This window comes from Paralichthys olivaceus, chromosome 20 (assembly GCF_024713975.1).
Source record: "Paralichthys olivaceus isolate ysfri-2021 chromosome 20, ASM2471397v2, whole genome shotgun sequence".
NCBI lineage: Eukaryota > Metazoa > Chordata > Actinopteri > Pleuronectiformes > Paralichthyidae > Paralichthys > Paralichthys olivaceus.
The window spans coordinates 4162782-4174527 of record NC_091112.1 but is presented as its reverse complement, the minus strand read 5'-3'; the positions used below and the strand labels follow the sequence as shown (position 1 = coordinate 4174527).

At 44.1% G+C, this 11746-nt stretch overlaps 2 protein-coding genes across 4 annotated transcripts; one reads left to right on the top strand and one right to left on the bottom strand.

Moving 5' to 3' along the window:
* Window positions 1-5617: 5617 nt before the first annotated feature.
* On the bottom strand, window positions 5618-9427 carry cdca8 (cell division cycle associated 8). Of its 3 annotated transcripts, none has more exons than XM_069515973.1 (11): window positions 9298-9427; window positions 8949-9041; window positions 8180-8308; window positions 7665-7705; window positions 7440-7515; window positions 7209-7276; window positions 7030-7112; window positions 6838-6936; window positions 6398-6527; window positions 6027-6113; window positions 5618-5929 (listed from the first exon to the last, which is right to left on the bottom strand). In XM_069515973.1, exons 2-11 carry the CDS (start codon window positions 9037-9039, stop codon window positions 5894-5896), a joined length of 840 nt encoding a protein of 279 aa, XP_069372074.1. In that variant the 5' UTR covers window positions 9040-9041; window positions 9298-9427; the 3' UTR covers window positions 5618-5893. The 3 variants fall into 3 exon arrangements, with proteins under 3 accessions (XP_069372074.1, XP_069372075.1, XP_069372073.1); XM_069515974.1 differs by having other exon boundaries at window positions 8949-9058; window positions 9298-9402; XM_069515972.1 differs by having other exon boundaries at window positions 8949-9051; window positions 9299-9398.
* Window positions 9379-11686, top strand: airim (AFG2 interacting ribosome maturation factor). Its single transcript, XM_020112038.2, has 4 exons — window positions 9379-9957; window positions 10376-10555; window positions 10639-10757; window positions 11176-11686. The coding sequence occupies exons 1-4, from the start codon at window positions 9689-9691 to the stop codon at window positions 11214-11216; spliced, it is 609 nt and encodes a 202-aa protein (XP_019967597.2). The 5' UTR covers window positions 9379-9688; the 3' UTR covers window positions 11217-11686.
* Window positions 11687-11746: the final 60 nt, after the last annotated feature.

Here is an 11746-nt window from a genome sequence, read left to right as displayed (position 1 = left end):
GCACCGTGAAACTTTAGATTAGCACAACTTGCACTCAGACGTGACGGGGGGGGGGGGTGATTCTGCTCCCCTGCCACTGTAACGTCGAGGAGCTGCAAACAAGACAAAAAGCACTTTTTAAAGACGAGAGCTAAGCATGACAACAGACGTCGTGTCACTGTTAGAATATCGGCTTAAAGCAGGTTTGAAATTAATTTTGCTGAAATCAGTGAGACTCGAATAATCCGCTCCATCAGCAGAGAGGCCGTCGTTCTCAGAGGCCCCTCAGGAGAAAATATTCAAATTACTGCAGCCAGCCCTCCACCGCTGAGGTCATTTACGCTGATTATGCAGGAGAGGGAGAAACCCGCGCCTCAGCATCCGAACAGTCCTGATGAGCTTTCTCAGGGTTTTTTTTAATGTTGCATGTTGTTTCCAGGAAAACAGACGAGGAAACGGGGACACGCAGCAGTTTTATTGTGGCTGATACACAGACTGTAAATAATTCATCTCGGTGGTTTTGTCCAAAATCACTCATCACCACAGCGTCTAATAAAAAGAGAGTCTGCGAATGAAGACAAATGGATTCTCTCATCATGTCGGTTTGTCCCCATGAATCCAAGAGAGACAGGTGTTTCTCCAGTGACCCAAGAACGTGTGTGTGTGTGTGTGTGTGTGTGTGTGTGTCTCACAGCACCAATCATCACCACTAACTTCATCTCTGCATTTTGTGACCAGAATCACAACCACACACTGACACACAGTTTGGGTGGAAGTTTTTTTTCTTACCAGCAGCTAGTTTCAAAAGCAGATGTTTTTGGATTGTGTTGTATATTTAACAGCACACGGGTTATATACAGTAGACATATGGGTCAGAAGTACATCCCCTAAAATAACACGGGAGGGAAAACTTCACAGAATACTACAGAGCAACAGCCATGTGTGAGCAGCGATATCAAGCTCTGTGTGAAGCGAAGCGAAGCACTGAACTCCAGAGATCCTCTGAGAGCCTCTGGACATTTTGTGGACGCTCTCCGCCTGGTCCGCTGATATAAAGTCCACAGAGAGTCCGCAGAATCTGACCTCACCCCCCTGGTGGCTGGGTATACACACCTCCTCCATGTTAGTGGACGGGATGTGGACCAAAGTAAAAATACAAAAACATTTAGCTTGAACCTTCTTCAACTTTACCCAGGTCATGTAGTTGACAGACATTCAGACGCCCACGCTGTCTCAGCCGTCGACAGCCTCACTGTCCTGTGCTGACCTCACCGAACCACGAATCATCAGTCTGATCCGTTCATGTTCAACAGGCAAATGTTTTCCTTTTCCATCATAATCAAAAACATTTTAATTGCGTTAGCAAGTGGGATTTTTCTCCTCGCACTATTTACGACATAATGAGTCACATGATGGTTCCAGAAACGCAGCCTGTACACGAGGTGAACAGCTGAAGTTAAGAGTGCACAGGGATTTATAGTTGGAGGACAGAAACACACCCTTAGTCTCCTTCCTGATGTCCTAATGAATTGGTTTTAGCCCGTTTTGGAGCAAATTATCCTTCCCTCTCCTCCTAATTTTCCAATTTGCTGTGTCATTTATACCTAATTGAGGACTGCAGTGGGCTGTATTACTCTCACAAATAGGGTGATATAGTTTATCGAAGGTCTGCTTTATACAGAGGAGCTGGTAAACCAAACATCAATTGGAGACCATACAGAAGATGGGAATTTTTTTTTCCCCGGAGGCTGGGGAGCATTGCAAAGAGGCTTTAATTATTTCTCAAAGGCAATCCCGGCCACAGCTCCGCCGCTTATTTTATGGTCACTTTCCCGTTCTCTCTGTGATGGAGGTAATGAATGGGGTGAGAATTCACTTTATTTCATCCCCGCTCCGTCGCCCTTCCCGGTTTTTGTATCTCATATTCGTCTTAACCAAATAAGAAAAGCTTGTTTTCAACCTGCCCACGCCAGGTCCAGCTTAGGAATGAATAAACACTGAGGGTAGTGTCTCCACTATTAATGCTTTCCACATTAAAACCCTGTGAGTGCACACCATCGGTTCCTCCTCTTAGGAAACTACAAGTCTGTGCCCTTGAGTCTGAAACTGTGGAAACTGGAAGAGAGAAAAAAGTTGTATTTCCTCGATTTATTGTGGAGCAATTAAAAGCAGAACCAAACTTAGAAATTCAGCCTGTGTTTAATTCACTTTGGGGAAACAATAAACAAGGATGTGCTGTTAAACTGCTGTTAATTTGACAGATCGGCCAGAATAAGTGAACAAGGCAACACAGAAGAAAACTAATCAGGTGATTGTATTGAGATCAGAGTCTGGCTTTAGATCCCACCTCAAAAAGGGATCCATTCTCTAAACTGCTTTTCTATGTGAGGGTCGGGGGGTTTGTATACTCCGGCTCAAACGAGGGAACCCATCGAGGTCAAATGCTTCATCGACATTGTGCACATCAGAAAAAGATTCAGCCGTAACAGTTTTTCTCTGTAACTCAACGGCTCCTGTTTCCTCTTTCGTCTTCCTGCAACAACCTGAGTCTCGTGGGACTCGAGCAACGTGACACAAGTAGAGGAGGGACGATTAGCGGATGCAGGGCTGAGAGTGAGACTTCTCTTTGAATAAAACATGTGTAAGGTGGGGAGATAACAATTTGAATTTAACATTCTAACGGACTGATTCCGAAAGACTTTGTACGTAACATTCACTCACACGCCCCCACATTTATAATGACAGGGCTCGGAACAATATACAGGAAGTGACAAATCTTCCATTGAAGAAAATTTGGCCTTTTCCTTTTTGGTTGGATTTCCTGTGTGGAAACGTCCATCTGTTCAAACATGACAATTACACAAATCAGATCAGTTCATTTACACATGACCCTCGAACGTTAAGGACTTCCTCGAACCACAGAGTCAGGTTCAATGTCAGTGTGCAAACAAACGCTGGTAGACAGAAGTCTGTATTTCAGAGCCACCGTCGAGCTCCTCCAGCTGAAGTTTACCTCTGTGCAATCAGTGAGTGGAATTAACCTCCTGCCTCTCCTCGGAGCAGCTCGTAAATTTCAGGGCCCGCGAAGGTTTTCTTTGGCAGCAGATGTTCCTCTCTACCTCCCCCATCGTCGGGGGGGGGGGCCCTGAGCAACAGAGGGGCCGCCCATCAAAACATCATAAGGGCCCTGCTGGCCACCAGGTGAACACATGCCCAGAATGCATCATGTGGGGGCAGTTCAGTCCCATTTGCCTCTTCCTCCTCACCGCCACTTCACTTCACCATCACTTTGTGTCTCCATCACCAAAGCAGAAGGAACAGAAGCGTTCAGTGCCACTTTTTTTTTTTTTGTTTAAGTTTGTGCTGACAAACCAACATTAGCAACAGATGAGTCTCGACCCCTGGCTGACTTGATATGAATTGAGTGAGGGACAATGGCAGACGAAGGTGTGGGTACATGAATAAATCGATTAGCGGCGCACTTGACGGATGGGATTTTTAGGAGGCCTCGACGCATCAGATAATTGATTTCGCTGGGAGAACTTGCCTCGGCCGCGTCCATTCGTCTTGGCGAAAAAAAATTTGGCAGTTTCTGCGGGTCTGGGGGCTCAATTAACCAACGGCTCCAGCAGCTGGAGGGGGTTGGGGGTAGGAGGGCTTTGTAAAGGAATACTGCAAGTTTGTGTCGGACACACATGAGACTGTGAGGGCGGGTGGAGTCAGGCGGGGTTTGGGTTTTAGAGATGGGATTGGTGGGTTGAACAAAAGACAACAAAATCCTGGGCAAAAAAACAATACCCAGCTCTGCACCTGTTAATTGTTCAATTCTTTAGCTGCCGAGTTTGAATGAACTTCTTTCCTGGAAACGGTTTTAATTAATGAACCAAACTGTTTAATTATGAGTCGTAAAACCAAAACAATGAGCTGAAAGACACTGCAAAGTAATAAAACAGTACAGAATAATGCCAACGTAGAGTCAGTTGTGCCAAAGCATCTCTGTCCTGCGTCTCTCCCTCGGCTTCCAGTCCCTCATCCTAAACATCTCCGCGGATGATTTATGTAGCAGTGTTGCTCTGTGACCTCAAAATCCGCCCCATCCATACCGCACCTGTCACCGTGCCACTGCCTGCGTGCTTACTGAAAACCAAGCCATCCGTGCAAAATGGCAATTTTCCACCCACCTAGAGAATAAAAAAAGAATCCAATCCATTCAGAGGCAATGCGAGGAAAATTCTATGATATGTAGAGCAGGTGCACGAGGGCTTGGTGCTCCGCTAACGAGGGAGCCGCACTGCATGCACCACTGACCACAACATCTGTCGTTTGTGGGGATGCAGAGTTTGGGTTTTCTGCCTCTGCAACACAGTTTGCACAGCGAGAGACGGCAGATGATAAAGCGCTGAAGATGGATACAGATGGAAGGTGCTAGGCCCAGTTTCAGCTCGGGGCACAGAGTTTCCATGGAGGGGCTCTGTAGCATATGATGCATGAGAATCCGACGGGAATAACGAAGAGTTATGCTCGTCTGTCTGGGCCTCAAGGTGAAGCCCGGTCTGACCCAGTTCATCATCCCAGGTGGGGACCCTAACAAGCTCATCAGGCCTAACGAACCTTAATGGACTTCTAATTGGCAGCGTTATGATGTCCCCCGAAAGTCAGAGTGCAGGTTCCCGTGCCAGGAGTGGGAAAGGCTGCCACTTCCTGCCAACAGCAGGTCACGTGACTCGCTAATGTCCCTCTGTGTAAACAAAGTCGCGAAAAGGACAAGAGGAACTTCTTACACAAGCAAAAGCTGGAGTTTGATCGTCTATAGAGGAGAAATCACACACAGGAGAAAGTCAGAGTGCTGGTTCCAGTGCCAGGAGGTGGCAGCTCTGGTGATCTATTTTTTTTTTTTTAATGATTTGAGGCAGATTTATTAACTCGTTTATCACCAGAACCATAAATAAAGCTCAGGATAACAGCGATTTTCATTGTCTCCTTTAGCTTTGAATATTTTGCATGGAAATGGACACATGGTACATTTAAATATTCCACCACTAAAGTGTCAAACTATAAAGACTGTGTTAAAAGTTGATGCAGAAAATTGACACGGCTCAATCACTATTTTTAAGGCGTGAACACAATGATTTGTTTGACTACTATTAATAATGAGGAGAAGCAATGACACCTCATTTCCTGTGGTGAAATGCTGCCACTTAGTGGTCACTATGCAAAGGTACAGCCAGTTTGGAAAGGCTTGAACTGTCCGTGAATCTGTGGGGGCACAGTCGGGAGCTACTCGTCCATGCAGAGGGTTTCTGCAGGTTTCACCAGCTAAACATTTCATGGTTTTTAAGATCGTAATGAGTCAAATGTAAGACGTATGTCACGTGCAACAGATATGGAAGAACATCAATTATCAGTTACCTGTCGATCTGTAGTTTGATTTCATGTTAAAATGTGAGTAACTGAGAAAGAACTACTACACATGTAGACAATACTCCACCAAAACATTTCTCTTAGTGTAATGGAAGAAGCATTAAATGAACGTTGATATAATTTGGACCTGTTTTTTAAGACCCATTGAAAACCATGCACTCATTATTCTTATTCAACCATCGAGTTTGAATCCCAAAAAAAACACATCACAAAGAACTGCTCAACAAAACCCTTTATCAGTTTTGCAGACAAAGATGAAAGTATTTACATGACGTATGCATTTGCGCTAACAATGGAAACGTGAGCTACTGTATAGAAAGATAGAGTGGAAACAAAAAAAAAATGTAGTGTATTTACAAAAGAAGCAAAGAATAAACAGTCAAATAATCTTATAAAAGCTGCAAAGACAGAACTACTAAAATCCAGCCGTGCCCTTCAAACCAATGACATCAGAAAAAAAAAAAAAAAAAAATCAGAGCAGTAGTTGCGTCGGTCACTCTGATTTTCCGCACAGTGTTGTGAGGCGATTCTGTAAGAGAGAGGCAGAAAAAACAGAGGTGATGAGAAAAGAGGCTCCAGAGTGACGGTGCACAAAAAGCCCCGCAGACGTGATCAATACACTGTACCTTCAGCAGCCGAATGCTCCTCAGGGCAGTTTCATCCAGCAGCGACAGATCGACTGAGTCCATCTGACTGGCCAACAGCTGGACGCTCTGGTCCAACACAACACAAGACAAAGTGTTAGTCAGTCAGTCTACAGCAAAGGTCTTGATGAATCCACAAATACAACCCACAGGTAAAACCTCAACATTAAAAAACAGGATCAATCTTCATTTCACAACTGAATTCTCACTATATTATCATAATGCTAATATTAAAAACGTCACATTTTCTTGGATTTCCTTCGTTGTCTCTCCTGGTTTATGACAATTTATTACTTCAATAAAACATTATCTTGTAGGACCTGGAGCCAGAGTCCGGCTCGTTGTACGCTCACCTCTCCGTTGCCAATGGGGACGTTGATGACGATGTCCTCGTTTCCTGCTGCAATGGGAGAGCCATTGACTGAAATGCTATAGACCCTCTCTTTGTGGCGGGGAACTCTCACAGCAGGGGTCTTAGGAAGCCTGGGGGGGGGGGGGGGGGAGAGTCGTGGTGAGTAATGTGAGCCCCTCGCTGAAGATAATGTCTCCGGTTTTGAAAAGAACACACGAGCTACGAGAGAGTAAATTGCACAAGATGGCCCATTACGAGAGCATTTCAAATTAGCGTGATAGCTGCTCGAACAAGTCTCCAGTGCCCATAGTGTGTGAACAATCACACTCACAACGCATCTGGCTGTCACATGAACACACGGCCAAAGAGCAAGTTTATCGCCGGCCTTAGTATCGACGCTGGTCACTGAAAATCCTGAAAGAGTCCAACGCTAACGTTTACCTGGGGTCGAAGCGTGGCGTGACGAGGGGAGTGGGTCCCATCATCAAGGAAGAATCCATCATGCTCCTGGCAGGCGTCACCAGAGGTTTCCTGCTCGATCTGAATCCACACACATGTTTAGTGTCACATTCACGGCAAAATACAGAAGGGGGGGGGGGGGTTTGTAAAAATCAGAGAAAGATGGTGTCGTACCGTCTGATGGAGGTGTTCTGCTTGCTGATTGCCAGGGCCTTTGCTCTTTTTGATGTAGTTGGGGGCTTTCTTGTAGCTTTCCCCTAAATCAGGAACAACATTCCACATATTCAAAGATCAAATCAACACTGAGTTGCATTTTTTTTCCATTTGTAAATGCATAAAAACCAGCCGCTAACCTTCCTTGTTGCACTCGGGCTGTTTTCGTCCTCTGAACTGGATTTGGCTCCGGCTTTCTTCTTGGTTGCTGTTGGTTGGAGACAAAGTTAATGGATTCATTAGTCTCTAAAATTTAGATTCTTCTCTTGACTGAAAGAATTTGGGACATTTAATCATCCATCTTATCCAATTAGCCTCATCAATGGAACTTTGCTTTCTTAAAGTGAACTTAAAAACTAGTTATAACTTACGTTTCTTGACTGATTTCAGAAGGACTGCGTGATCCTCAGCCACGACGCTCTCAACTATAGCAGCTTCCTCTTCTCTCTGTGAACAGACAGACGTAAGTGAAAAAGTAAAGTAGTGTTTAACTCAGCACAGGATGTCCCTGACGATGTGCTTCTCTTCCTGCAGATACAATCTAAAGCTTGTGTCACTGTGGGTCATGAGACGCGGTGTGAAGACCTTCAACTCACCTTTGAAGCATCCACCTCCGGTGACTTTGGTTTCTCGGGCTCTACAGAGACAGAGAATGACGTAAATGCTTTTAATTACATGATGATTGAAGAATAAACCTTTTTTCAATCATTTTATACACTACACATTATACTAATGCAAATTAGTTTTTTGCAAAGAAATATTTCATCATTCTTCCAACACGTATAACAATAATAATATAATTAAATCATCAAACACAACCTGGACTTAACTAAGCAACTTAAAACTGATGGATAAATTAAGTAGCTAAATAATTTCATGTTCACGTTTTGATTTTACACAAGGTCAGGGGTCTAGAAGAAAGAGTAATCAGGATCTTTGCAGCAAAAGGAATCCAAACCTATCTAAGACTTGCAGATACCCTGAGACGATTTCACATTTCAAAACAGAAGCCTGCAAAAACATTCAGGCCATAAAAGTGTAATAAGCATCTGTGGTATAAAAGTCTTTGGGGTTTTATGAGACTAACGTGAGAGGGTTTGTGTCGACTTACTGCAGTGCTCCATCCAGGGCATCTGCCTGACAGCCCTGGGCAACTTAATCAGTGCCATGTTGTAGCTGTTGTCGACATCTTTCAGCAGTTGGTTGATCTTCTCCTTCAGTTGTCCGACTCTGGTTTTCACTAGAAAAACAACAGGTGGTGTTAGTGTTGACGCAGCGTCACAGAATACACAACCTCCTTCAACGTTTTAACATAAAAAATTTGAAGATAACAGGTTTCAATAACTTGCTGTCAGAGAGTTAGAGAAACAACATCATTATCAGTTTGTGGAAACCATTTGTTAAAGGTCCAGTGTGTAAGATTTAGGTGAAAGGGATCTACTGACAGACATTTACTATAAAATGATCCTTGTGTGTTTCATCTGAATTGTAAGAATTTACCCTAGAATGGTCCCTTTAAATTTAAATACTTTATATTTACATAGGGAGCAGGTCCTCCCTACAGAGGCAGCCATGTTTTTTTTACAGTCGTACAAACTGGAGTTTCTATGACGTACAACAAGTATTCTGCATTTCTAGAACCACAACACCTCAACTACAAATTAAAGGCACTTTTAGAGATATATTGCACCTTTTTTCCTACAAAGCATATTTAGACTGAACCCTAACCCAAATATTACACTTCAATTAAAGTACAAATACACGGAAGTAATGTCATTTGCATGGTGAGAAGTGTGTGACATGCTGTGATAAGGCTTCAGTGGTTGTGTGGTGACTCATTTGAAGTTTCCCCTGCACGGTGACTGAGTGTGTGTGTTCACCCTCGCTGTCGAAGTCCTCCAGGAAGGCTTCGAGCTTGGCGGACTTGGGGTTGTTCTTCTGCTGCCTGGTGGTTCTCTTCCTGGGGGCCATGTCTGCGGACACCGAGACACTGAGAAACAACACAACCCACCGGACTCCATCATTATCTCTCCGAGCAGAGGAGAATCGTAATGAACCACAGCGAGCTAACCGTTAATGCTAGCTACTTAGCAAGAGCCACGTCCTCCTCCGGCTAATGCACCGACTTCCTTCATTGTATGACATCATCCACGAGTACGAGTACCTCACAAACACCTTACACTGTCGCGTTCCACCAGCGTGTCGTGTATTCTGCAGATATTTCATTACCTGCTTGTGTTTTCGCCGCTCGGATTCTTCGCTCTTCCTTCTTCTCGGGGGGCACTTTTCAAATCTGCGCGCGGGGAGGGACCCACATCCCGAATAAGCCAATCGGGACGCGCGTTTCTTTTACGTCGCGGTAAAGGCAGCTCTCGGCCAATCACGGCGCGCGTTGACGGCGCTTACGTCACAGTCCCGGAAATGGTGTTCGAGCAACATGGTGCGAAACGTGATGTTTCCAGCAGCAGCGTAAACAAAGTGTTCAAGGCTGAATGGAAGCGAATTGCGATGTTATTGTGTCTTAAACTAGAGATTTAGGTTTTAACTACCTTGATTTATTTATTACGCGCACGCGGGAATCTTTTTAAAGTGGATTTATGAGTAAAAATCGGCTCCTGAAATGTCCAAACCCGCGGTGTTATCGCTCCATCAGGCGCTGAGGAAAAGCTTCAAGACTGTGGAGACCAATCAGAAAGTATGGAGGAGCGCGGTGGCGGAGTGCGACCCCCTGATGGTGTCTCTGGGGAATCTGGCGGAGCAGAGCAGCGCCTTGTCCCGCATCCACATCCCGGACACGCCGCTCAGACACTTCCCCGACCTGGAGGATCGTCTGAGGTTCAAACTGTCCCTGGCCACAGACACGGTCCTGTTCCGACTCCACGAGAAGATGTGAGTGGATGGGATGAAGAGTGCAACGCCGATTCAGAAATAACACTTGAATATCCATATTCGTGTGCACCGTTTTCATTTGCATTGTTTGTGTTTGTGTAGTCTGAGATTCTCATGTTTTATTTGCTTCTTCTGCTTAGTTTGAATGACAACAAATCTCTGGTCACTGGCTTATGGCACTTTACAAGCAGCATTGCTGTGTTTCGTCCCTGTTTCGCTGGCAGATGCCACTGGTGTACCACTCTTGGTGTAGAGCCAGATTTTTTATTATTTATGTACAGGCACCTTTCATAGCACACAGGGCAGAGATAGAAACAGAACAAAAACACCAATGTATCAAATGGTCAATAAGATTTAGGACAGGACATGTTTTTTTTATCTATCCATCCATGAATCCCTTCTTCTCTCTTTCCCTCAGGTCCTCTCTCCAGTCTGCTCGAGATGCCATCAGCAACCAGGTCGTTACGGTCCTCCAACTTTACGAGCAGAACGCAGACAGCCTGGATGTTGTCACTGTAACCGAGCGCTCGACAATCACCCCGTCTATCGCTGACATGCTGGAGTGGCTGCAGGATGCTGAGCGTCACTATCGGCAACAGTATCCTTTTATATATTTGTTTGCATTGGATTATGCGTTACATTTGTGGTTGCTGTTTTTTTTCCCTCAACTCGTGTGTTCAGATTCCTGAGGAGGAAAACACTTCTTCAGATGCTGAGAGCCGAAAATCTCTCTCTTTTAGAATCTGCTCCCACGAGATGGAAATCGCTGGAGTCTCCAAGTGCAGAAGACTGCATCACAGGTAACAATCCCCTGTATAGTGTTTGCATTAATGTTGATATAGTTATAGATCTAAAAATTTTATTTTGCAACTTTGGTTTGTAAAGTGCCTTGAAAATATATTAGAAGTATGCTGCATTTGGAAATATATGTGACAAGTTTTTATAGGTTAAACAACTTTAAACATTAAGTAACACCATTAGAGACCATTTTAACCAGTCCACTCACTCGTGAATGTCTAATGACACATTCTGGGTTTTGTAGATATGGCTTTTATTGACTTAGATAGTTGATCAAAGCATGTGAAGTCATACAAAACTCTCTTTTGTGCAATAAAATCTTGAAATTACTGTTAAAGGGGTTTGGTTGTCCTGTTCCAGCAAACATCTACAAGTAATTTTCTATCGCTGTGACCTGATTACGTCTCTGTCCTCTTTCAGATTTACTTTGCAAAGTGTCCTTCTTTGTGGATTCTGAGTGAGGACATTAATTAAGTGGAACTCTGAGCAGCTCTGGAATTTGGAACAGAACTTCCTAAATGCACGTGTTCAGATTGGATGAATGTTCGTCTGATAGACGTCCTCAGATCTGTTCGAAGATGGAAAGTATCTGCTAGCACCAGACTGTAAACACCTTCAAGTAGTACCGCAAGATGAAGGGGAGAAAAACCACAGATCAGGACACTGCGGCACCATTTCATACTGAGATATGAAAATGACTTTCTATATCATCTGTGATGGCAAAAATGACCCAAAGCAAAGATTTTTTTCAGGGAAATCCAGCACGCACAAATCACACTTTACCAAACTCATTTTATTTCACATTTTGGATGTTTGCAAACTGTCAAGGCTTTATGTGTCAGATGTAGAGGTAATGACATTGTCAAAGAATAAATAAGAAATCACTGCATTCTTCACAACACAGCCATCATTAAAGCCATCTCAACATTCACACTTGTTTTGTGAATGCTGTTGATTTGACGTTAAAGGCATCGGGCTCTCTTCAGGCACT